Source organism: Salmo salar, chromosome 19, assembly GCF_965601325.2.
Source record: "Salmo salar chromosome 19, fSalSal1, whole genome shotgun sequence".
NCBI classification, from domain to species: Eukaryota; Metazoa; Chordata; class Actinopteri; order Salmoniformes; family Salmonidae; genus Salmo; species Salmo salar.
The window spans coordinates 62,330,248-62,357,500 of record NC_138309.1 but is presented as its reverse complement, the minus strand read 5'-3'; the positions used below and the strand labels follow the sequence as shown (position 1 = coordinate 62,357,500).

Genomic DNA, 27,253 nt, shown 5'->3' with positions numbered 1-27,253 from the left:
TGACAAAGTGAAAACATGTTTAGATATTTTTTTTATCAACATTTTTAAAAAACGAAATATTGAAAATGAAATACAGAAATCTAACTGACATAAGTATTCACACCACTGAGTCAATACATGTTAGAGTTAAATAAAGGTTAAATAAAATAATCTTAGGCAGTGATTACAGCTGGGTGTCTTTCTGGGTAAGTCTCTAAGAGATTTGCACACCCGTATTGTGCAATATTTGCCCATTATTCTTTTCAAAATTCTTTAAGCTCTGTCAAGATCGTTGCTAGACAACCATTTTCAAGTCTTGCCATGAATTTTCAAGCAGATTTATGTAAAAACTAACTAGGCAACTCAGGAACATTCATTGTCTTCTTGGTAAGCAACTCTGGTGTATATTTGGCCTTGTATTTTAGGATATTGTGCTGCTGAAAGGTGAATTTGTCTCCCAGTGTCTGGTGGAAAGCAGACTGAACAAGGTTTTCCTCTAGGATTTTGCCTGTGCATAGCTCAATTCAGTTTTTTTTTAATCCTGAAAAACTCCACAGTCCCTAAAATTACAAGCATTCCCATAACATGATGCAGCCAGCACTATGCTTATATGGAAAGTCGTACTCCGTAATGTTTTGTATTGGATTTGCCCCCAAAAATTCAAATCTTATTGGTGACATACACATATTTAGCAGATGTTATTGCGGGTGTAGCGAAATGCTTGTGTTCCTAACTCCAACAGTGCAGTAGTATATAACAATTCACAACACACACAAAAGTAAAATAATGGAATTAAGAAATATATAAATATTTGGATGAGCTATGTCGGAGTAGCAATGACTAAAATACAGTAGAATAGAATACAGTATATACACATATGATATGTGTAAAGTAGTATGCAAACATTATTAAACAGACTAGTGTGCCATTATTAAAGTGACCAGTGACTCCATGTGTATGTACAGTACCAGTCAAAAGTTGACACCTACAAATTTTTCTTTATTTTTTACTATTTTCTACATTATAGAACAATAGTGAAGACATCAACACTATGAAATAACACACATGGAATCATATAGCTTATATTTGAGATTCTTCAAAGTAGGTCCCCTATGCCTTGATGACAGCTTTGCACACTCTTAGGGGCCAAGCACGAGTACTAGTCAATGAACTTCGGTAGCGTTTTCCTCAAATCTGCTTTGTTAAAACCGGCAGATACAATAAATGCGGCCTCAGGATATGAGGTTTACAGTTTGCACAAAGTCCAGTGTAGTTCCTTGAGGGCCGTAGTGGTATCGGCTTGAGGGGGAATATACAAGGCTGTGACTATAACCAAAGAGAATTCTCTTGGGAGGTAATGCGGTCAGCATTTGATTGTGAGGTATTCTAGGTCGGATTTCTGTACGTTATCTTCTTCCCGGAGAGTTCTTTATTCCTGTCTGTGCGATGTACTGAGAACCCAGCTGGCTGTATGGATGGGGAAAGTATATCCGGAGAGAGCCATGATTCCGTGAAACAGAGAATGTTACAGTCCCTGATGTCTCTCAGGAAGGAGATCCTCGCCCTGAGCTCATCTACTTTATTGTCCGGATACTGAAGCGAATAACATACCCGGAAGTGGTAGATGGTGTGCACACATCCTGAGTCCGAATACTTCTTCTCCACCGGTGGCATCTTGGAGCAGCCTCTGGGATCGGTTCAATTGCCCTGGGGGGTACGTACAAAGGATCCAATTCGGGAAAGTCGTATTCCTGGTCTTAATGCTGTTGAGTTACCGCCGCTCTGATATCCGAAAGTTCTTTCCGGCTCTATGTAATAACACAAAAAACATTCTGGGCTAATAATGTAAGAAAATAACACAAAAAAAACGAAATACTCCAAAGTTGCTTAGGAGCTAGAAGCAGAGCTGCCATGTCTGTCGGCACCATCTTTTTGTTCTGAACACAAAGTGTTAATTGCTTTGCCACATTCTTTGCAGTATTACTTTAGTGTCTTTGTTGTACAGGCTTCTTTCTTCTCACACTGTCAACTGGGTTAGTATTCTGGAGTAACTACAATGTTGTTGAGCCATCCTGATGCAGCCACCACCATGCTTGAAAATATGAAAAGTACTCTGTGATGTGTTGTTTTGGATTCACCCCAAAAATAACACTTTGTATTTTTTATTCTGTACAGGCTTCTTTCTTTTCACTCTGTCATTTAGGTTAGTATTGTGGAGTAACTACAATGTTGTTGATCCATCCTCAGTTTTCTCCTAGCGCAGCAATTAAACTCTAAGTGTTAAAGTCACCATTGGCCTCGTGGTGAAATCCCTGAGCAGTTTCCTTCCTCTCTGTCAACTGAGTTAGGAAGGACGCCTGTATCTTTGTAGTGACTGGGTGTATTGATACACCATCCAAAGTGTTATTAATAACTTCCCCATGATCAAAGGGATAGTCAATGTCTGCTTTAAAAAAAAAAAAAATACCAATAGATGCCCTACTTTGAGGCCGTACTCCCTGGTCTTCGTGGTTGAATCTGTGTTAGAAATTCACTGCTCGACTGAAGGACCTTACAGATAATTGTATGTGGGGTACAGAGATGAGGTGGTCATTCAAAAATCATGTTAAACACTATTATTGCACAAAAAGTCCAAGCAACTTATTATGTGACTTGTTTAGCAAATGTTTTACTCCTGAACTTATTTAGGCTTGCCATAACAATGGGATTGAATACGTATTGACTGAAGACATTTCAGCTTTTCATTTTTAACACGTTTAAAATTTAAAAAAACGTAAATCCACTTTGACATTATTGTGTGTAGACCAGTGACAAACAATTTATATTTAATACATTTTAAATTCAGGCTGTAACACAACAAAATGTGGAAAAGGTCAAGGGGTGTGAATACTTTGAAGGCATACACAAAGCATAACAACCCCCTTCCCCGAAGAGACTTCCATATTTTTACCAGTTGCCACTGTCACATTGTGGCAAATGCACCAGTAAAAAGGTCTAGCTATACAAGTCAGTTTTGATTGATTGGCTACCTATGAGCCCATATACACTAAACACCACATGTATTTAGAAAGTGAAGCTAACATTTTTAATTTGTCTCTATACTCCAGCATTTTTGATTTGAGATCAAATGTTTCATGAGTCGACGGTACAGAACGTCACCTTTTATTTTAGGGTATTTTCAAACATCTGTTTTACCGTTTATAAAAGAAAGCCCTGTGTATCTATTCCTCCCATTTGAAGAAGTCGTAAGTATTTGGACAAATTCACTTATAGTGTATTAAAGTAGTTCAAAGTTCAGTATTTGGTCCCATATTTCTAGCACGCAATGATTACATCAAGCTTGTGACTCTACAAACTCATTGAATGCATTTGCTGTTTGTTTTGGGTTATGTTTTGCCCAGCAGGAACTGAATGGAGAAAGATGAATTGTTTGTTATAATTACCCTAGTCAATTCTAAAAGCCATAACTGGAGCAAGGTACAGGTAACTGCCAAAATAAAGGAACTATATGAGGGATACAAAGTATATTGACAGCAGGTGGTTCCACACAAGTGTGGTTCCTGAGTTAATTAAGCAATTAAATCATCCCATCATGTTTAGGGTCATATATAAAAAAATGCCTAGTTGCCCAGCATTTTGGCTACCATGGCTAGAAGAGATCTTAGTGACTTTGAAAGAGGGGTCTCAAAGGAGCATAGGGGGGTTAAAGGGTTTGTTTGCGTGTGTGTGTGTATGTATGTGTGTGTGTCACCAGATCTCAACCCATCTGAACACTAACGGGAGATTCTGGAGCGGTGCCTGAAACGGCGTTTTCCACCACCATCAACAAAATGCCAAGTTATGGAATTTCATGTGGAAGAATGGCGTCGCATCCCTCCAATAGAGTTCCAGACATTTGTAGAATCTATGGCAAGGTGCACTGAAGCAGTTCTGGCGGCCCAACGCTTTATATTGGTGTTTCCTTTATTTTTGCAGTTACCTTTATTTTGTTTAATTTGAAAACAGCATAACATTTTCCAATCTCTAAGTGAGTAGATTCATATTTTGAAGAGCTAAGATGTTTTGGAACACTTCTAAACGCAATGATTAAGAAAAATCATGAATAAACAATGAATAATGATGAGTGAGAAAAGTACAGAGGTTACAACAAAACAGGCTAACCGCTCACCATTACCAACAACAGGGGCGGGGTCTGATCTGTGTGTGTCTAACTTTCTCACTCATCATTATTCACGATTCATTCATTATTATCATCCATAATCCTGGTAGCATCCACAATAATGTAGAAGTGTTCAGAAACATCTTCTATTCTTAATTACAATAAAAGTGACTCAAATCACAAAACATTCACCCTTTAGTTCCTATTAGGCAAAACATAATCAGAAACACAACCAAAATATACTGCAAATGCATCCAACACGTTTGTAAAGTCAGTCATTGTCTGCAACGATGTAGTCAAGGATATGGGACCAAATACTAAAACAGTTTACTACTTTAATATACGATAAGTGAATTTGACCAAAAACGTACGACTTCTTCAAATGTAGGGACTAGATATATAAAGTACCTTCATTTCTAAAAGGCAAAACAGATACAGTATGAATGAAAATACCCTCAAATAAAAGGCAACATTCTGTACAGTCGCCTCATATGACACATTTGCCCAAATACATATGGTGTTGAGTGTCTCTCTATATGGAGCTCACTACAGTCATTCAAATCTCTGCCATCGTCTGCTATGTACCAGTTGTGTTCCCAACCAAATTAGGGACTTACTGATACTGCTCGTGCAGCTCGTCGATGTCAGTGCTCAGTCCGCTGATTTGGGAGCGCTGGTTCTTCTCCATTTCCTCTCGGTGTGCGTTCTTCATAGCCTCAATAGCTGGAACACAGAAAGCTAGCGGTCAGAGTCATTACAATTGTAGGTGACGAAAAATCCACCAAATCTGGCAAACACTAGGGATTGGTCAATGCAGGTGCTAATCTTTACCAGCGATGGTGGCGGCCGTCTCTTCAGCCAGTAGCCTCTCCCTCTCCTCCAGTAGTTTGGAGACCTCCCTCTGGTGCTGCCTCTGGAGGTCCTCGACGACCTTGTGGTGGGTCTCCTCCATGGCTGTGAAGCCTCGCTCACACGTGGCCTGGGGGAGAAGGGGTTAATATTGTTGGCATTGTTAAAGCTCCCCATGGCGTAGTAGTATGCTATTAAGGCCTTAAATAATTGAGTGAAGAACGCCTACTTATCCTTACCAGATTTATGATGAAATTTAGTATGCTCTAGCGATCGGAGTAATCTAACTCGGGACGGTCTGTGAGACGTCAGTCCCATTTGTGTTATGTGCTCTGACTAGTCTTCATGGTGCATTATTTACCAGTGCAAGCAGAATTACATGTGAGAAAGTCATGCAAGCATTTTTTGATCAGAAGCCAAGCAATGTTAGTATGAGGGAGTGTGATTAAGGCAGCCAATTTTGTCAGGGCAAAGAAGAGGACATCGAATAAGATTTTAATCTGTCTTTCTAGAAACATGTGTATCAACATTTCTGGAATTGGTTTCAGATACTAAAACAGCATATATTCATAATTCAGCATTTAGTATATTTCTAAACATAATGTTGCGTGTTACAGAGACTGGGCATTGTTGTCTGTGTGGGGGTAATATATTATGGTTATAGAGTAACCGGGAGAAAGGTATGGTTCTGAAGCATGAGTGATTACAATGCTGCATTTCAATAGAAGTCATTTGTATTGTATGCTACTTTGTGGATAACAATTATGTTGTAGATCAAACTAATATTTAATTCCATATGAAATCATCAAATCATCCTTACCAGATTCTACAAAAGTATCCATGAATGTTTGGCCATGGGAGAAATGGATGAAGTGCCATTTCTGGACCAGTTGATTTCATATGTAATGACCAAGAATATGGCAAATTATTCTAATAATAATAATAATAATAATAATAATAATAATAATGTTTGCAATTCCCATAGTTTGACTGATTATAACATCCAACTATTCAGTCATGCTCAACTACTGGGCTTACCACATGAAGACTACAATTTACGACGTTAAGAAAGGAAGAACAAAAACCTTTAGACTTTCAAAGTCTCTCTGGTATTTCTCTCTCAGGCTGGCCACATCTCCCTCCAGATGCTTGGTCTCCAGTTCGTCCCTCATGGTGTCCATCTGGGTCTCCAGCTCCTGGATCCTGTCCTTCAGGACTACCATGGGGTCCGTCGCCACCCTAGCCTGACCCTCCTCCCCCTTACCCTGCTCCTCTTCCTCCATGGGCCAAGCCTGCTCAGTGGATGGGGTGACCTCCTCGGGTAGTGGAGACTGAGAGTGGCCCGACTCAGGGCTACTATCGCCCTTGCTTCCACTATCCTCTTGGTCTTGGATGGAGCGGATGGTCTCTGTGTAGTGGGCGTGCAGCCTCTGGATCTCCTCCTGGTGGACCTGCTGCAGCTCTCGGATCTGCCCCTGGAACTGCTCCTCCAGTCTCCTTAGGTGGCCTTCGTGGCGCTCATCTATGGTGTCCATGTCAACCAGCAGGACTTCCAGCTTCCGCTGGCTGTCAGCCGTGGTCTCCATCAGGGCCAGCTCGGTGGAGGCCCGGCCCTGCTCCGCCTGACTCAGCTCCAGTTGGTGCCTCTGCCTCAGCTCCTCAGTCTCCCTGTGGAAGCGCTCCTCCAGGAGGGCCAGCCGCTCCTGCTGCTGGGAGAGCTTTTCCACTCGCTGGCCCATTTCCCCTCTCAGGGCCTGATTCTCATCCTGAAGGGAGGCCATTGTACAGGTGAAGCCCTGGCGCTCCTCCTGTAGGGAGGCCTCGTAGCGATCCCGAATGGCACCAACAGTGCAGGCGTGCTCCTGGACAAGTACGTCCATGCTATGGCCAGCTTGCCGATATCGGACCAAGTCCCGCTCGTGGTCGGCTCTTAGCCTACAGGCTACGTAGGCCACCTGGGCCTGGATAAGCGCCTCACGCATGCAAAGGGAGCCACCCGTGAGGTTGAGGGTGGATTGGTAACTTGAGGTTGCTTGGATAATATTGGCTAAGCCAGGATGGCTGCCGCTCTCAATCGCTTGGGAAAATCTGTGGAGGATAGCTGCCTGTCTCTCTAGCTCAGCGGCCAAGTTGTCTCGCCCAACTTGCAGAGATTCAACAGAGTCAACGCTACAAGATGGCACGTCTCCCTCTAAGTGTCTATCCACTACTTCCTCAGCCAAATCCTGTGCCTCCTCCATTTCAATCTGCTCCATATAGGGAGCCAGTTCACTTACGTCAGCTAAACTCTGCTCCTCACTAAAGCCAAACTCATTACTGACGTCTTGAAGGACTTTTCTCAAATCAAGTCTTTTGGGAGCTTGGATAATCTCTTTCAAAGCAGATTCCCTTTGTTGTAAGCTCCCATGGGCTTGGGCCAATTCCCTTTTGAGCATTTTGAACTTCTCCTCATAAAAGCTCTTAAGACTCTGAAGAGAGTGCGATAATTCAGCTTTGACACAGGTGTTATAGATAACAGTAACATTAGCCTCAAGGGACATACTAGCCACCGTTGACTTAACGTCTGAGCTTTCTCCCTGCATCAATTCACAATGGGATTCCATTTTCTCCACCTCGGCCCAGAAGGCACTCTCTAACATTAGCTTCCTGGTCAAGACGTCTGCATAAACAATTGCCACACAATCGCCATCACTTCTTTTGATGCTCTCAGTCTCTCTACATATCTCGATAAGACGTTGCACAAGGTCCGAGTCTGGATTCTGTATCAAAAAAGCCATCTTATTCAAAACCATTGCCTCAAAAGACAGTGTTTTGGCAAAGAGTCGTATCGTTTCCTCATCCGATGCTTTGCTCTTGTGAATCTCTTGGGCTTGACTTTGTGTGACCTCTGACGGGTGCTCATTCCATGTCATCCCGCCCTCTCTAATGTACAACGTTGCACTAACTAACTCATTCTCGATCTCAGACAAAGTGTGGAGCTGCAGCCCTGTACTGCCCTGGCAATGACTACTTAGAATACCCCTGACTTTCTCCCTACTGGACTCTACACAGACTAGGGCCTTGGCGTATTGGTGCTTAGCAGCTGTAATCTGACTAACTGGCCCAGGGAGGGCACTGCTGGGTGCCTCTTCTTGTTGGAGTCTAGCATTGAGCTCCTGGAGCTCTGAATCAGTCCCTGTCCAGGAGCCTTGTCCCTCCATCAGACCCTCTGGCTGGTCCACCCGCTGCTCCTCAAGCTTCTGGGTGAGGTCTCTAAGCTTCTCCTCCGTGGCCAGAAGCTTGATCTCCAGGGCAGTTATGATGGAAATAAACTTCTCTGGGTCGCTGCAGTACTGGAATGTAATATCGGAAGAGTTGGTCTCCATGGACGGTTGGAAGTCTTGGCTAATCTCTTCGCTTATGTCTGAGGAAGTGTTGTCTGCATTACTGTTCTCCAGGTCCTCTGATTGGATGTATTTTTGGCACTGAATGCTGGAGAACCGTATCCTCTGCCTTTTCGCTTGAGACTCATCACCGTCTGAGGAGCTCTTCGCCTTGGAACCCAAGTCAAAGGTCAGTGAGGAATCTGTGTTCGTTGGCAAGGAGTTGGAGAACGACTGGCCCCTTTCCTTGGTTGTTTCCCGAGCATGGAGAGCCCCCTCTTGGGCTCGTTGGCGTTCCATCCGAAGGTCGGCATAGCCCAGCTGCAGGGCATTGAGGTGCTGCTCCAGCTCTGCAATGCGGTCCTCTGCCACCACCAGCTTGGCCTGCAGGTCTGTCTCCGCACTGCAGGCTTCGCTCTGGCCCCTCAGGCCCTCGCCCATCTGGCAGAGCAGCGCTTCCCTGGCCTGAAGCCTCTGCTCCGTCTCCTCCAGGCTGCTACCCAGGGCGGCCATCTTGATGAGGGCCTCGTTCAGGTCCTCCTCCTTGCGCTCCACTAGTCTCTCGTACATCTCCTTGGTCTGTCGTATCTCCTCCTCCTTCTCCTGAAGCACACGGCTGATCTTCTGGAACTCCTCCGACGCCCTCTCATAGGAGTGCTCCAGTGTATAGTAGTCGGCCTCCTCTGTTTCCAGCCGGCTACGGAGTTTGGTCACCTCCCGGTCTGCCTCAGAGATCTGGTTGAGGAGCTCCTGGCAGCGGCAGGTCAGCCGGCCCTTCTCCTCCTCCAGCCTGCGGACGCTCTCCCTCAGCGTCTCCGCCACATCCGTTGTCTGTGCCAAATCCTCCTGCAGCCGCATCACTTCCTCCCTGACCTCGTCTCCATCCGAGGCGCGCATCCCCCTCAGAAGAGCCTCCACCTGCTGCTCCGCCTCCAGCAGCCTCTCCTCCAGCTCTGCCCGCCCAGACTCGGCTTCAGCCAGCCTCCGGGCTAGGCTCTGCCTCTCCCTCTCGTGGCTCTCCTGCAGGGAGCGCTGCTCCGTCCTCAGGCGCTCCTCCTTCAGGGCCTGGCCCTGCTCGGTGGCGCTCAGCCGGCCTGTCACCTCCGCCAGCCTCTCCTGGAGCCTGTGCACCTCCCTCAGGTGGTCCCTCTGCAGGGCCTGCTGGCGCTCCAGATGCCTGAGGGCCTGGCTCCTTTCCAGAAGGCTGGCCTCCACCTCCCGGAGCCTGTCCTCGCTGTCCCTTAGCTGGACCCGCAAAGTGGCGTCACTGCGCACCCACTCCTCCTCTTGCTCCCGGGAGCGCTCCTGCTCCAGCTTGAGTTCGTTTCTCATGCGGGCCACGGCCTGCTCGCTGGCCAGGATCTCAGCCATGGCAGAGCTGAGCTTGGCCTGCAGGGCCTGGATGTCAGCCTCGTGGCGTCCAATGGCATCCTGGGCCTCGGTATAGCTCCTCCTCAGAGTCTGCACCTGGTGCTGGGCCAGGTCCTGTTTGCGTCGCTGGGCCTCCAGATCATTCTGCAGGTCTTGGTTGAGCTTATGCAGACGTTGCCATGGCGCTCTGTGTGGTGAGGAGGAGGAGGGGGGCGAGGTGCCGCTCTTTAAAAGATTGATGAGACAGTTTGATTAGTGACATCATCTTTTATTTACCCCCACAGTTACGGTGAACCACATCTCTGGGGCTATGAGGAAAAACCCAGGAATTTCATTCCCATCTCAATATAGATTTGATATCTTTTGATATCTTTTGAAAAGCTTTGTCCCAAGCTTCCCACTGTGCTTTTTCAGGGTGACCTCAAGGGTGAAAATGGAAAATAACTAAATATAATGAAGGGGAAAAAAATCCAAACTGGTGAATATAAAGTGACTGAACAAGATACATATTCAACTGTGAATAGATAGTGAAACTAAAATGAGTAAAATGGTCTCTATTGCCCCTGATATTTCAACTCACACATAATTATAATACATGTTGAAGGAAAGAAAGGGCGAATGTGATGAGGAAACTATCAAATGTCCAATGTGCCAGTACAGTGTGGCATCGTTACATGTGCGAACGTGGGGACATGAACTGTAAATGAATACAGAGATGAACGCAACCATGCATACTCCCAAACACCAAAAAGTCATGCACAAAAAACCAGGCTGAGAGGACAGGATGGCGCGAACGACAAGAAAGAAAAAGCACAGCGGCAAAGCTCCTCTAGGTTCTTACCTTCGGCGTCAAACCAATCATTCCCCCCCCCAGTAGATGTGAGACTCCGTAAAAACAGTTAACGGGAGAAACCATGCCGAGAGCACCACAACCATGCACATCTGTTTTTCAGACTAAGACCCCACACCTGTTAGTAGAATCGCACACGCACAAGTCAGAGACGCCACACGCGCGACATCCTCAACCTATCAGTTTGTATTACGATAAGTGCGAACATTGCCTTCGACTGTAAAATACTGTGTCTCACGCTAAGATGTTCAGTAATGTAATATACAAACTGAATACGAAACCTTGCTGCGAAAACGAGCCAGAATATCAAACGATAAAAACCCCTCCAAAACATGAAGTCACAGTAAAAGGGCATATCATTTAAAATGATTTAAAGCGACATGATTGGTAATCTCTCAAGCTGTAATAATAGCCAACTAACTGGAACTAATATCCATCTAATCAGAAGTGATCAGCTACTGTTGGCGTGTGGTACCTGTAGCACGTAGCCCTCCCTGGCACTGTGCTCTCTGCCCCTGGCATCTTCGAGCTGCTCCTGCAGCAGGTTGTTCTGCTCCTGCAGTCTGGCCAGCTCCTTCTGGGTCTGCCCCAGCTGCATCATACACATGCATTAGAATATAGCTTGGTTCTTCATTATAATGACACACAGTAGAATATTGAAGCTTTGGCCGGTGTACATAAAGGCCTACCTCTTTGTCCAGCAGGGCAGCTAGCTCCTGTGGGGGTAGTCTCTCAGTGAGGCAGGCGTCAGTGGTGCTGATGGGCACCTGCTTCTCCTCTCGGAGCGGCGTGGTCTCCACCTGATGCCACCGCTGCTCGATCTCCACCTGCACGTCAGGGGCTCTGCCGTCGCTCTCCCCGCTCCCCGCCGCACCAGGCTCAGGGTGGTCGACCTCCATCCTCCCCTGATCCTGGGACTCCCCGGGGTTCCTCGGTTCGGCCCCCACTGCATTTACAGTGGAGGTCATTGTGGTGGTGACCGTGCTGGGTGCGTGGGTGTTCTGCTTAAAGCGCTGCTGTCTTTCATCCCGTCGCCGCCCCCGCTCCTGCTCTGCCTCCTCCCTGGCTGCCACGGCGGAGCCCTGGCCGGGTGGAGGGGCCGAAATAGAGGAGGAAGTTGGCGGGGAAGAGGTGGTGGAGATGGGGGAGGACGCCAGGGAAGACGTGGAGGAGGACGAAGAGGAGGTGGAAGAGGAAGAAGCAGAGCTGAGGTCAACAGTATCTGGTGCTTTGTCCCTCTTGGGGTCCTCCGTCTGTCCGGGCTGGAATTCGGACCAGTCGTAAGTTTTGGAGCGGCCTTCTCGCCTACGCTCTCGGACCCGGCTCTTGCGTGGCTCCGAGGCGGGGGCGGCGACTGTGGCAGGAGCGTGGTCTACAGACCTCTGTGTTTTGACCACCCGGACCTCCACCCGGGGGCTCTCGGGGCAGGGGTCAGGGCCTGGCTGGGGAGACGGATGCAGCACCACCCGCCCTCTGGTCTTCTCCTCAGGGAGGGAGCTGAGGACATGGGAGGAGTGAGAGAGAAGGAAATGAATGGAGAGGAAGAGAGAGAAAGAGGCTGGTCAGTGATGGCTTCAGACGCTCAGTACTGGTGTTAAGACAAATCAGCATGTTCGAGAGGATCGGCCTGAGCAAGGATGACCGTGCAGAATCCCTGACCTACAATCATCTTGCGCCCCAGATAACGACCAATGATGTGACCAATGCCGATACCCTCAAAATGCACTGAAGAAGCCCATGCAAACTCAGCTACACACACACACACACACAGCTACAGAACATCAACTATTCACTTACAACAAAACATCTCTGTGCTCACAAAGTAAGCTTAAACCACAACAGCAAATGAGAGGAATACATTGGGACATTTTAGCACTAAAGCAGTCTGGGAGAATTGGGCCAAACTTCAGTGAGTGCATGATGGGCCTCAGGTCAGATTTGGCCTTTCTCTTTCGTAAGACATGTCTGTAATCCGAGACTTGAGGCGAGCTCACTGCAGTTTCTCAACTTTAGTCGTTCGCACAGTAGACGAGCGGGGGAATGTGGTCACAGTCATCTGCACACTGCTTGGCATTCACTAAAACCGCGATGGGGAGTGCGCACCTAAAAAAGTGGGCTGACGGTAAAGTCTATTTCCGGGGGGGGGGGGGGTGTCAGAGGAATGGGAGAGGGTACAATCCAAGAGAAGAGATGTCCGCGAGGTGTCTACGCAGGAACGCCAAAAATATCCCACATTCCTGTTTCGAGGGAGCCGCCTCCGAGTCGGACAGCAGCACAGCCATACGCGAGTTCAGTAAACAGGGGTAAAACCCTATACACTAAACCCCCCTATATTCATCAACTGGAAGTCTATGGGAACAGCTAAGATGTCAATGCGCCAACTCCCCCTCCCCCACTACCGTTGCCACCACCGCTGAAGAAAATCCTAGGGGAAACACTGAACCCAATACAGAGTCCAAAGGCATCTGAAGAGCCCCAGTGAAAGACAAGACCTCTGGGAAGAAACACTAGCACAGGGGGCTAAATGATCCGACAACAAAACCGTAATACTTCTGTTGCCGCGATACACATAGGACAGTGGTTGCACTGACGCTTGTCTCTCCTCGTGCTCCAACTGCCTTTTCACGGTTCATCAAAGCAAAACACATACTGTAGGTGTTACCATATAAACTATAGGCCTACGTCTCGTTTTTTTGTCTCTTCTTCATTATCTCTATACATCATCTTTTATCAATCTACAATAGTTTTCTATGCTGATGGAGCCAGGTAAAATAGATTATTATTTCAATTGACTGATGGCGCGCATACTGCAGCAGGCTTCCCGAGCAGTACTACTTGGAGACATTACTCAATGTTCAGGACACAGGGCGGGACGACAAACACGCAGGCAGGAATTACTGAACCATTACATCACGGGGAGAGGGGAGGGGGGGGGGGGGGGCGTGGATCAACACACAAGCGCTCCAACCTGGGCTTCAGAACCGACAGTTTCAGAGAGATGTTTTTCCTGGAAGCAGAGAGGGTGGAAATACCAGAGAAGGAAGAGGAGGATGAGGAGGAGGAGAGAGATTAGTGAGAGTAAATAAAAGTGGGGAAATTGTTATGTCTGTCAGTGGCGGGTTGTGTCGACATACTCCCTCTCACGCTCTGTGTGTTAGTCTTACCGGGTGACATCGGGAGGAGCGATGGTGGGTCGCACGTTCTTCATGATGGCCTGAATCCAGTTGCGGCGGATTCCCGAGGTCATGGCTGACAGGGTGCAAGCCCCCTCCTTACTCTGGACAAAGAGAGGGCAGGAGAGAAGGGCAGGAGGGGCACAGTGTTAGAATGGCTAGCGGACGGTGACGACCAGTACTATTTAAGATGCACTCCTATCGACCAGTAGTAGCTAACTAATAAAGGTACCAAATGCAAATTAATGTGTGACAGGAATTAATGCCAAAATAACATGCAAAACAGGCAAGCCCCCCAAAATGAATAAATGTGTGTGTGTGTGTGTAAATATATATATTTATTTTAGGCCTATATTTAAGTTTTCTATTTACCTTTTTAGATTTTATACATTCATATTTTGTTACATGCTTAATTGAAAATGTGCACAAAAATTCTAAATAAAAGGAGAAATAATCAAATATGAGTAAGTACCTTTTATTTGTTGAGTATAATTCAAAAGGTAGTAAGAAATAGGCCTTTACATGTGGTCATTTTATATAAAGTGTTTATTCATTGAATTTACAGAAAATGTGCTATAACGTGATATGTATGCATCATTAATAGGGATATGAAATGACCTATATCGGATATGAGATTTTGCCCATATCGCCCAGCCCTACGATGAATGAACAAAAACGAGTGCACTCTCCATCCAAGGCTTCTACTGGATGTTACATTCATTTACATCATTCTGTTTTGGTGGTTCCCCCACTGGGTCAAGCCCCATTCCTGGCCTCCATCCGGTCTGCCCATAATACAGAGCACTAAAAGGTGTTATAAATACTGGAGTTATTCATTTCTTGTCACTAAACCGGTGTTGTTCTCAGCCAAAGAGAGAATGATCTGCTCCCACTGCTCTATTTCTGACCCCCCGAACAGAAAATAACCAGGGAAGCGCCAGGAGAGCAGGCTCCAGCTCTAAGCCAATGTAAACACAATAACCACCCCACAGCAGAAGCGACATGGATGTCTATGGTGGTCATGTGTCCATGGGGCCTCACACTAACTTCAGATCTGGGCATGTCTCCAGCATTGACATCGATGCTTAGAGAGAACGTTTCGGACGTGGCCCATCGCCAAGGGATCAAGCCTTTGGCCTATAGTCAAGGGAAACGTTGCATCGCGAGGTAATCATCCTCACCGTGCTCCTCCTATGGAAGGTCGTCTCACATTCTATCCTGTGTGCCATTAAAGCTCACGGCGAAAGCCTTCAAAACTATTTTTAGAAAAACAGGTTTTCCAAAACACGCAGGCGCCAACATTGAGTAAGCGCCGACGCAAGACCAGGTTGGTCTTTTTGAATGAGCGAGGTTAGACAAACATGTTATTCAGGGCCTCCGGGTGTTGGTGAGGGGGTAGCAACGTCTGTGGCAGACTTAGATCCAATGATGTCACTCTCTCACAGGGGGATGATAGGTCAAGTGACATCCCTCACGATGGAACAAATAAATGTTTCGGAAGAGAAATGACCAAACCCAATGCCGACAGCAATACCACGTGTCAATGCTGTTTTTAGAGCGCAGGGTCACGGCTGAACAACAATTTGTTAGAGATGTGAAAGGTATGCACCATTTTAGGTTTGATCGATGGTATAGATGAGCAAAGTATAACCACAAAACACTCACAAGGATTTGGAAGCCATAGTTCCTCTGTACTGGGAACTCTGTGACGTCATAACAGGTGGACAGGTCAATCTCGCCGTCCATATCAGCAGCCTGGAATAAAACAACAAAAATGTCAAGGGCGATATTAACATTACACTGCATACCTTGTTTTTAGTTTTTTTTTGGGGGGGGGGGGGGGGGGGGGGGTATAGAAGTAATTCAGTGAGTCTTACCTCCTCAGCTATTGAGTCCCTGTAGTATCGTAGACTCTGGTCTGTGAGAACAAACCAGTGTTTCTTCCACTGGAGGTAAAAAAAATATATATATATAAAATGTACTAGTTTTGTTAAAGCATACTCTCCTAAGCCATGAAAGATGTCATAAGGCACTGCTAATCATTTAGAAACACAACAATGATTCCTGCTAATAAAGTATATTACCATCCCATCCTCGTATAGCTTGGTCATCCATCCTTTCTTGAAATTCAACAGATCCGGCTACAGTGAAAACAAAAAAAATCAACAACAGCTTCAATTCATGACACGCGATTTACAACTAGCTTATGCTCATGGCTATCATTATCAGTGTTCACTGCTTTATCGGTAGTCATTTACGCATAATATGTAATAGCTCTCAGCTAACAATGTAGCTAACAGATTTTTGTCCAGAGCCAGACAGCTCACTGCAATGCTCACAATAAACAGCCAACAGCTCAGCAGCTAAAAGCTAATAGCTTTTCAGTCCACTTTGCCACCCAGATTCCACTAATGGGAAGAGTGGCCCACCCAACCCAATAGCGACCTTTCATTGAACCCTGAAATACAGTAATCTTGCAAATGCATTAAAAAAAAAAAAAAAATGTTTTTGTTTACATTACGACAGAACTGCTACGGTCTTCAGATGTCCAAAATATCTATATAGTGCTATATTTATATTAGACTTGGATTCATTCAACTAATATAGCAATCACAGTGCAGACAGAACCCCTTCTATGGTTTCATCCACACAAAGACTCAATGAATGACCACTCGATCCACAACAAGTGAGCCCTTCTTCGCCAAACTCTCACTGCTCAACTAAGCAAACCAAGAACGTCTGCTGTTAGACCACCAGAACTAAACCGTCCATTTGGTTAACAAACAGGAACTGCGCTACGTCCAAACCCCTACCTTGTTTCTGTTGATCCTCATCAGGTGTGGCACGGCCACGGTCTGGTGGAGACTCATTAACACACACTCTCTCTTCCACTCGACTCCCTCTCTCTCTGTGTGTCTTTGCACAAAGAGCTGGCGCTTTAACACCCTTCACTCCAGCTATTTATAACAGAGGGGGTTTGGGGGGGGGGGGGGGGGGCTATTTTGGCAGCTGCAGCTCGGCCATACCATCCACACGTTGACAGGAGGAACACTAACACCACCCCGGGCCGTTCCCAGATCAGATCTAAGTAACACTGAGAGCCATGCATGTAATCTGTTAGTGAAGTAACCTAGGGTAAGGTTAAGTAACCTAGGGTAAAGTAACATAACGGCCCGCGACCTGATTCAATACGGCCCGCGGAATCATGCTCAGATCAAAGAATTAGCGATAGTAAAGTTTTGGAAAACGTATTTGTTATTCAGATTAAAAGCTCAATGAATACTTGCCTTTCTGTAATGATTTAACTCCCACTGCTTGTGGGACATTTATTTGAAGGCACGTATAAATAACAACTGCACGAGGACAGACAGTGACTGACACACACTTCAGTTACAAATAGTAGCTAGCTAGAAATTGTGCTAAAATGAGTTTTTCAAAGAAAAGGAAAGTAGACAATGAATGTAGGGTGCTCCAGCAAGAGTGGACATCTAAATATTTCTTTATTGAGGTATCAGGGAAAGCTTAGTGTGCAAAGAGAGCATCGCTGTCTTGAAAGACTACAACTTGTCCCGACACTTTCCGACGAAGCATGCAGAGAAACATAGGAATATGTCTTCTGAGCAGAGGGTAAGTGCATCGAAAGAGTTGCTTTCTCAGTTGCAAAACAGCAAGGACTTTTCACATAACTGCATTCAGCAAACGACGGAATTGCGAGAGCTAGCTATGAACTGTCCCACAAAATTGCTAAACATAGCAAGCCATTCGCTGAGGGCGAATTCATTAAAGAATGTTTACTTGACTCTGCGGCAACTTTGCCCCGACAAGAAATATCTGTTTGAAAATGTTTCCCTGTCAAGACGAACAGTGACACGGAGTGTTGAGGACATCGCAGAGAATATGGAACAACAGTTGAAAGACAAGGTAAAGGATTTCAACTATTTCTCCTTGGCCCTGGATGAGAGCAGTGATGCAGTTGTTGATATTCTTACAAGGCATAACCCCAGACTTTGAAAGTATAGAGGAGCTTGTTTCAGTGCAGTCAATGAAGAGCACAAACACAGGTAAAGATTTATTGGAGGAAGTTAATAAGTGTATAGCAAAGCTAGCAACTGAGTTTTGAAAGAAATTCCGGTGTGACCACTGATAGGTGCCCAAACATGACAGGAAAAAACATTGGCCTTTTGAAAAGGATACACGATCAAGTAGCTGAGCTGAACCCAGATCAGAATTTTTTTTCCTGCATTGCATTATTCATCAGGAGGTGCTCTGTAAATGAGCAATGTTGTGGATACAGTCACTAAAGTGGTAAACTTCATAAGGGCACAATCTTTAAACCACAGGCAGTTTGTCTCACTGTTGGAAGAGAGAGTCAGGTCATGCAGATCTCCCCTACCACACAAATGTGAGATGGCTGAGTTTGGGGAAGGTGCTTAAAAAGGGTGTTGGACCTGAAGTCGGAGCTTGCTGAGTTTTTGCAAATTAAAGGAAAATATGTGGATTTCCCTCAACTGCAACATAAAGAATGGTTGGCTGATTTTGCCTTCACTGTGGACATCATGGCCCTCATGAATGAACTGGATTCCAAACTACAAGGGAAGGGCCTTTTTGCACATCAGATGTACAGCTTTGTCAAAGCCTTCAAGGGATAATGAATTCTCCCAACCCGCCAAGTAGAGGCCAACAATCTCACCCACCTTCCGACACTACTAGTCTGTTCCCTATCAGATGACCAGTGGGAGAAGTATACGTCGATGCTGCGTGCTTTGAACTGTGAGTTTTCTCGTCGTTTTGAGGATTTCAAAGTGTTGGAAAATGACATGCTGTTGGTTTCCTCTCCTTTCACCTTCAATGTGGATAACGCTCCCACTGACCTGCAACTTGAGCTTAATGAGCGATGGCAAAAATATATTCTAATGTGGCCCTCCATGGAAAATAATTGCCCAGGCCTGACCTAGTATAAACTAAAGTGACCTAAAGTAAAGCAACCTAGTGTTAAGTGAAGTAACCCAGCATAAAGTAAAGTGAAGTAACCTAGAGCAAAGTAAAAACCTAGCACAAACTAAAGTGACCTAATGTAAAGTAACCGAGCGTTAATTAAAGTGAAGTAACCTAGCATCAAGTAAAGTAACCTTGCGTAAAGTGAAGCACTGCCCAGCACTCACAGTCATGGAGGACTCGGTCACTCGGCGGTCCAGGGACTTTGCCCTCCGGAAGTTGAAAGAGCAGGACACATCAGGAACGCAACGCTCCTTCTCAGCATCCAATGACATCTCCTGAAAATGCCCAACATATAGGGTCGACATGACATGAATCCATTGGCTATGAAATATTACTAAAACACTCACTACAGCTCATATACAGTGCATTCGGAAAGTATTCAGACCCCTTCACTTGATCTACATTTTGTTGCTTTATAACCTTATTCCCCTCATCAATCTACACACAACACCCCATAATGACAAAGCGAAAATAGGTTTTTAGAAACGTTTGCAAATTTGAAAAAAATAAAACAAATACCTTATTTACATAAGTATTCAGACCCTTTGCTATGAGACTCAAAATTGAGCTCAGGTGCATCCTGTTTCCATTAATCATCCTTGAGATGTTTCAACAAGTTAATTGGAGTCCACCTATGGTAAATTCAAATGATTGGACATGATTTGTAAAGGCACACACCTGTCTATATAAAGGTCCCACAGTTGACAGTGCATGTCTGAGCAAAAACCAAGCCATGAGGCCGAAGGGATTGTCCGTAGAGATCCAAGACAGGATTGTGTCGAGGAACAGATCTGGGGAAGAGTTACAAAAAATGTCTGCACCACTGAAGGTGCACAAGAACACAGTGGCCTTCATCATTCTTAAATGGAAGAAGTTTGGAACCACCAAGACTCTATGTAGGGCTGGCTGCCCGGCCAAACTGAGCAATCAGGGGAGAAGGGCCTTGATCAGGGAGTTGACCAAAAACCCAATGGTCACTCTAACAGAGCTCCAGAGTTCCTCTGTGAAGAAGGGAGAACCTTCCAGAAGGACAACCATCTCTGCAGCACTCTACCACTCATCATTAAAAGGCACATGACAGCCCGCTTGGAGTTTGCCAAAAGGCACCTAAAGGACCATCAGTGAGAATGAGAAACAAGATTCTCTGGTCCGACGAAACCAAGATTGAACTCTTTGGCCTGAATGCCAAGCATCACGTCTGGAGGAAACCTGGCACCATCCCTACGGTGAAGCATGGTGGTGGCAGCATCATGCCGTGGAGATGTTTTTCAGTGGCAGGGACTGGGAGACTAGTCAGGATCGAGGCACAGATGAACAGAGCAAAGTACAGAGAGATCCTTCATGAAATCCTGCTCCAGAGCGTTCAGGACCTCAGACTGGGGCGAAGGTTCACCTTCCAACAGGACAATGACCCTAAGCACACAGCCAAGACAACGCAGGAGTGGCTTCAGGACAAGTCTCTGAATGTCCTTGAGTGGCTCAGCCAGAGCCCAGAATTGAACCCGATCTAACATCTATGGAGAGACCTGAAAATAGCTGTGCAGCGACGCTCCCCATCCGACCTGACAGAGCTTGAGGCTGTAATAGCTGCCAAAGGTGCTTCAACAAAGTACTGAGTAAAGGGTCTGAATACTTATGTAAATGTGATATTTAAAAAAAAAATTATAATAATTATACATTTGCAAAAATTTCTAAAAACCTGTTTATGCTTTGTCATTATGGGGTATTTGTGTGTAGATTGATGAGGGGAAAAAAACAATTGAATCCATTCTAGAATAAGGCTGTAAAGTAACAAAATGTGGAAAAAGTCAAGGGGTCTGAATACTTTCCGAATGCACTGTGAACTACTGTACTGTATGTATTCACGTAAATTGTAACACGGTTATCTTCATATTGACGTCAACTGAAACATTAATGAAAGGTTTACGATGAACGAGAGTTCTCTGTAAATTGGATTGTAGGTTTACTAATGTTAACGACAGCTAATGTTAGGTGCCATGTATGGTTTATGACCCCTAACGACAGCCTTGTGTCACATTGTGTTGGGGGGGGGACATTACCTGTTTGCAGGCGAGGGAGCGTCTCTCGCTACGCCCCTGCCTCTGGACAGACACGGTATTGGAGGAGGGCTCCGAAGGAGAGGTGGTGTCCATGTGTTCCACGCCCTCCCCATCCCCTGACTCAAACTTCCCTATCACCTGAGAACGCCTGTGGAAAACACACACACACGTTATCATGAACAGTATCACATGAACGGCATGACATAGGGTCTTTGAAATGTCAGCTATGCATCATCATCATCATCTCTTGCTGTACTTAAGTGACAGCATTTTGTTTCCAATAACTGAAGAGTAACAAGACTTTATAAGAAGAAAAGCTGCCGATGGTTTGCCAGTAAAACTCGAGGCTCTAACACACTCAAACTGCTGCTACTAAAACCGTCTGCAGCCTTTCTTCTTATAAAGGCGTGTTACTCTTCCATCGGCCACGCTTCAGGATATAACACACAATCAAATGAGCTACAAAAACAAACAAAAAGAGAAAATCCTCTCAAGGTCCTAGCGTCAATGTGCGTTAACTAAAAGAGCAGAGCAGGACTATGGAGGCTGCTTTGTGCCAAAAATCTATAAATCTATAGTATCAGTCTGGTTTGAATGTAAGAACATTTTGATCAATGACTACATTGGTTAATCATTTTGGCACAACACATATTCCAGAGAGAATGTGTAAGTGCAACTAGAAAAGGAAAATGGTCCACAAAAGACTGATAGAGTATGATGAGTATAGAGTGTTATGTGAAGAGATCAAACTTCAGATGGAGAGGAAGAGGAAGGAGGATCATTGTAGGATTAAGGACCATGTTCCCAGGAGTGGCAGCAATGGCAGCATCAGCAGCGTTAGCCAAGGAGACTGGACCAGGTGTGAGTGAATGAGTGAACGTGTGTGTGTGTGTGTGTGTGTGTGTGTGTGTGTGTGTGTGTGTGGTGTGTGTCAGTGTGTGTGGTGGAATGAGAGAAAGCAGGAGTCAGCGGTAACCAGCAGGGCGCAGCAGGACGGAGGCGGAAGGTTTGGGAGGGCAAATTTTCAGAAGCTCCTGGAAGAGACGAAACAAAAAAACAAAATAGCAAAGTAGACAGAGCTGGACAGAGGCAGAAATACGCATGCAATAAACATAAGTCGGTTTTAAATTTGGCTCCAAGAGAGCAATGCAATTATCACAGAGGCAGAAAAGGATCTCGAGGACTGCTGCCACTAGGTGGTGCCAGAAGACCAATACAGCTCATGAAGATCATAGTAATTGAATTTAGTCGAGGGTAGACTCAAAACCAAAACATTGAAGATCGCATGCGTGATTACATTCAATATAGTCAGTGGGCTTACAAAGCAATGCGGTGTGTAGTGTGGATTTGACTGCATAAGTTAAATAAATGTGCGTGTGTGTGGTGGGTCATCTCAATATCCTCACCTGCGCTCCAGCCCAAACAGCCTGGCCACCTCTTCCCGTCCGGGGCTGCGTGTGCGCGCCCTCAGCTCCACCCTCTTCTTGTCCGAGCGGAAGGCCTCGCGGTGGCTCAGCCGGCGCGCCCGCGGCACGTTCGACAGCACCACGTAGTCCTTGCCTGGTCGGCCCACTCTTCCCCCACCACCTCCAACATTCCCACCTGCCCCGCCTCGGCTGTCCCAGCTCAGGGCGTTGCTGCTGGGCTCCGAGTCAAGGGAGCTCTGGGAGGAGCTGACGGTGGAGTAGCTAGGGGAGAGGAGGGCGCCTGGGGAGGGGAGGGGGTCTGAGGAGGGGTAGTTCAGGGAGGTGTTGGGGTACGAGGGGGAGTCACAGGGGCTGTACCTGTGGTGGAGGACGCCGAGGGAGGTAGAGGTGGTCAGGGGCTGGTGCTGGGGAGGCTGGGGGGGCTCCGGCGACTTTGTCTTCTCCAAGGAGAAGTAGCCACTCTCCACTCGTACCTTGCGTCCGCCGCTCAGGGAGCTACCGTCTTGAACCACACACACACAAAGCAGAGCAAGCGAAAGATGACAAAAAAGTTGGGCAGAAAATAATACATAAGCATGTACACTACGTGGTCAGAAGGATGTGGACACCTTCTCGTCGAACATCTCATTTCAAAATCATGGGCATTAATATGGAGTTGGGTCCACCCTTTGCTGCTATAACAGCCTCCACTCTTCTGGGAAGGCTTTCCACTAGATGTTGGAACATTGCTGCAGGGACTTGCTTCCATTCAGCCCCAAGAGCATTAGTGAGGTCGGGCACTGATGTTGGTCCATTAGGCTTGGCGTTCCAATTAATCTCAAAGGTGTTTGATGGGGTTGAGGTCAGTGCTCTGTGCAAGCCAGTCAAGATATTCCACACCGATCTCGACAAACCATTTCTGTATGGACCTCACTTTGTGCACAGGGGCATTGGCATGCTGAAACAGGAAAGGGCCTTCCCCAAACGGTTGCCACAAAGTTGGAAGCACAGAATCGTCTAGAACATCATTGTATGCTGTAGCATTAAGATTTCCCTTTACTGGAACTAAGGGGCCTGAACCATGAACAGCCCCAGACCATGATTCATCACTCCACCAAACTTTACAGTTGGCTCTATGCATTCGGGCAGGTAGCGTTCTCCTGGCATCTGCCAAACCCAGATTCGACCATCGGACTGCCAGATGGTGAAGCGTGGTTCATCACTCCAGAAAACGTGTTTCCACTACTCCAATGGCGGCGAGCTTTACACCGCTCCAGACGATGCTTGGCATTGCGCATGGTGATCTTAGGCTTGTGTGCGGCTGCTCGGCCATGGAAACACATTTCATGAAGCTACCGACGAACAGTTGTGCTCACTGCTTCCAGAGGCAGTTTGGAACTCGATACTGAGGCTAGCAACTGAGGACAGACCATTTTCTTTACGCGCTACGCGCTTCAGCACTCCGGGTTCCCGTTCTATGATCTTGTGTGGCCTACCACTTCGCGGCTGAGCCGTTGTTGCTCCTAGACATTTCCATTTCACAATAACAGCACTTACAGTTGACCAGGGCAGCTCTAGCAGGGTAGAAATATGACGAGCTGACTTGTTGGAAAGGTGGCATCCTATGACAGTGCCACATTGAAAGTTACTGAGCTCTTCAGTACGGGCCATTCTACTGCCAATGTTTGTCTATGGAGATTGCATAGCAGTGTGTTCGATTTTATACACTTGTCAGCAATGGATGTGAAATAGCCGAATCCACTAATTTGAATGCTTGTCCACATACATTTGACCAGGTAGTGTACATGAACACAGAGCGAGGATATCAACATTGGCGTCCAATAACTGCCTTGGATGTTGATTACAAACTAAAATGACTGCTATGCTGACACCCAAAAACGTATTGGCTCAGGTGCTTTGGTGAAAGTGTGTCTCCAGTCTTTCCTCACCCTCTCTGGTGACGCTTGACCCCGGGTGGCTCTGGGTCAGCTGGCTGAGACAGGAGGCGCTGCGGCTGCAGGGGATGGTGGATGCCCTGCTCCACCTCTCCTCTTGCCACAGGGTGGAGCGGCTGGCCGGCACCCGCTCTGCACTGGCTATACTGCTGGGCAGGCAGGGGATACTGCCCCCGCTACTGGTCACTGTCACCTTGGCTGGGCCGGGCTCCTGGGGGGTAGAGGTGGGGGGTGGGAGAGGGGGAACGAGAACGGTAGAAGGGAGAGAGAGGGAAAGACAAGAGTGCAAGAGGATTCAGTGGAGGAGGAAAGAGACAAATGCAATCGTTACACATGTCAACAATGAAGATGAATCATGACCATCTATCGAGTCCATGTGTTCAGCATCTCTTTCTTTGGGGAGCTTTTTTCATGTATTCCGATGACTAAGAGTTCCTTTAGCATTTTCAATAAACATTTTGCGAAGAGACAGTATGTAGAAAGAGTATTGTTTCATTACAGAACAGCACAGATTGACAGACTTAAGAGGGATGGAGGGAGGGGCAAAGTGAAAGAAAGAGAGGCAGACAGACAGCTCAACAAAGAACAAAGAGCTCCTTCATGGCAGTCACACCTGTTGTTGTTGTAGAGGACAGAACAGACAGGGGAAACATTCTGTGGGATAGAGATGTGACGACTTATGCCTGACTTCATACTTAATGTCTTCAAATGCTTGTTAATAACAAGGCAGTATATTTACTGTAAAGTCCCTGCTCATTTATGGTTTTTACCAATACCTGCATTCAGTGCATATAGTACACATACACACAAAACAAATCAGTTTTGGCATGTAATAATGGATAATAAAAAGGTAGACGGAGAGTACATTTTGCGATACTCATAATTCTTACTTCCGTCAGCACCGCTCTTTCCTCTTTTCCCTGCGACTATATTCTTGGGATATGTTTTTTTGTGGGGGTACTTTTTACCTCTTTTTCATGATTTCCAATTGGTAGTTACAGTCTTGTCCGTACAGGAGTTGCAGCGATGGGACTCGGGAGAGGCGAAGGTCGAGAGCCATGCGTCCTCCGAAACGTGACCCCGCCAAGCCGCACTGCTTCTTGATACACTGCTAGCTTAACCTGGAAGCCAGCCGCACCAATGTGTCGGAGGAAACGGTGTATGGTCAGCGTGCATGCGCCTGGCCCACCACAAGGAGTCGATAGAGCGCGATGGGACAAGGTCATCCTGGCCAGCCAAAACCTCCCGGACAACGCTGGGCCAATCGTGCGCCGCCTCATGGGTCTCCCGATTGCGGCCGGCTGCGACACAGCCTGGGATCGAACCAGGGTCTGTAGTGAGGACTCTAGCACTGCGATACAGTGCCTTAGACCGCAGCCCCACTCGGGAGGCCCTGGGATATGTTTACGTGTGGCCGGAGATAATGAAATCTGAATAGACCCTTGCTATCGCCGGCCAATCCCCTCTCAAACAGCACATATGGAGGCAAGCCACTGAACCCTGAATTAATGCCTTTGAAACAAGAAAGATGTATAAGAGTATCCACTTCCACCTGGATTGATTGGAATTGGGATTAAGGTTTGAGATTGGGATTGTGTAGCCATTCAGGATCGAAGTACATCCAGTTTGGCTCAACTCAAAGCATGTCCGTTCAGGTCTCTGGTGGAAAAATGACAGCTCGGACACTTCATACACCCTGCAAATCACACAGAGCCTTTGCAGTTAGGGGGTGGATCTATTGGGCGGCAGGTAGCCTAGTGGTTAGAGGGTTGGGGTCAGTAACCGAAAGGTCACTGGTTCTAATACCCGAGCCGACAAAGTGAACAATCTGTTGGTGTGCCCTTGAGCAAGGCCCTTAACCCTACTTTGTTCCAGGACCCTGTAAAACAACACATTTCACTGCACCTATCCACTGTATGTGACAATAACACTTTTTTTTCTTAGCAGTAACAGTGAGTCTTCACAGTCAGGTGGGCCTGACAACGGAACCTTATGGCGGTCCATTCCAGAGGTTGGTCTTCTCAACAGGGTTGAAGATTCTTGAAGCCTGGAACAGGACATGGAGAAACACTAATGCCCTGCCGGTGGCCCCTTGCCATGGCGGAGCAGATTAACTTCCCTCGTGCCTCAAAGTCCCTGCTGCTCAAGACCATATAGCCAGGAGCAAGGATTTGGAGGAGCAAACATCGCATTTCTGTCCCAAGGGGGGGGGGGTTTCAACTAGAGAGGACCATAGAAAGACCGTTTCTGGCCACTCTCACGAAAAGCCAGCAACACCAGAATGGCCTGTCAAAATACAATGGACTTAACCTCTCCTTGTCAGGTGCTGTTTGCCTTGGAACCACTTCCCAGAAAGCAAACAGATGTTTCTCTGTGCCTACGTATTTACAGAGCAGACAGGAATCTCTGGTGAGACACGTGTAAGTGGGTGGAGAGGTTTCAGGTGGAAATGGCTTCTTAGCACTGTTTTTAGTAATGGGAAAGTGGAGAAACATTCAGTCTTACATCGAATATGCACATATGTGACAACCTCTTTCCTATAATTACGCTCCGGTACAGCGATCGGTCAAACAGCACTGGTCAGACCTGGACGCGACGATGACGGAAACCGATCTGGAACCTGCAATGAAAGCGTCGTCACTCTCTCAAGTAAACAACCTTAATTACATGGCTTGGCCTTGACTCATTGTACCGTATATCTGCAAGCGGATTCCGCCAGAATGTCAATGAGTGTCATTGACTCAACACATACCATACTTGTACATACATATAAAAGAAAAGTACAGAAAGTCAGGGAGACATTGTTTTGTAGGAACGAGCAATAACTCTGGCCCCCACTGGTGGTTTTCCTGATCCAGAGCACTGTTAACCCAGTTTTGGCCCCTGCATTTGTTCTGTGGTTTCTGTGCAGAATGCTGCCAGCCAGCACCAGTAATTACTGCTACCGAGTGGGTAAAGGGAGGGCACAGAGAGAGGGGGCAGACAGACAAGCCAATTAGACGAACCAAGACAGACAGACAGAAAGCAGCTACACTCAGACTTCAGGAACACAGGACTTGGGAGGCCAACATGGCATAAAAGTGAGGGTCAT

At 46.5% G+C, this 27,253-nt stretch overlaps 1 protein-coding gene across 5 annotated transcripts in view; it reads right to left on the bottom strand.

Moving 5' to 3' along the window:
- Positions 1–27,253, bottom strand: part of mpripa (myosin phosphatase Rho interacting protein a) — a 115,201-nt gene that overhangs the window by 22,724 nt on the left and 65,224 nt on the right. For 2 of the 5 annotated variants that reach the window (XM_014158850.3, XM_045702552.2), the window contains exons 6-19: positions 24,157–24,373; positions 22,208–22,730; positions 20,802–20,949; positions 18,906–19,016; positions 15,828–15,884; positions 15,621–15,689; positions 15,409–15,498; positions 13,735–13,847; positions 13,539–13,577; positions 11,260–12,067; positions 11,046–11,162; positions 6,073–9,945; positions 4,970–5,117; positions 4,756–4,861 (exon numbers count right to left, since the gene is read on the bottom strand). In XM_014158850.3, the coding sequence (XP_014014325.3) occupies positions 4,756–4,861; positions 4,970–5,117; positions 6,073–9,945; positions 11,046–11,162; positions 11,260–12,067; positions 13,539–13,577; positions 13,735–13,847; positions 15,409–15,498; positions 15,621–15,689; positions 15,828–15,884; positions 18,906–19,016; positions 20,802–20,949; positions 22,208–22,730; positions 24,157–24,373 (6,419 nt within the window). Of the gene's footprint in view, positions 1–4,755; positions 4,862–4,969; positions 5,118–6,072; positions 9,946–11,045; positions 11,163–11,259; positions 12,068–13,538; positions 13,578–13,734; positions 13,848–15,408; positions 15,499–15,620; positions 15,690–15,827; positions 15,885–16,556; positions 16,673–18,905; positions 19,017–20,801; positions 20,950–22,207; positions 22,731–24,156; positions 24,374–27,253 lie in introns of those variants that run through there. The other 3 variants (XM_045702554.2, XM_045702553.2, XM_014158849.3) reach the window with 3 other exon arrangements.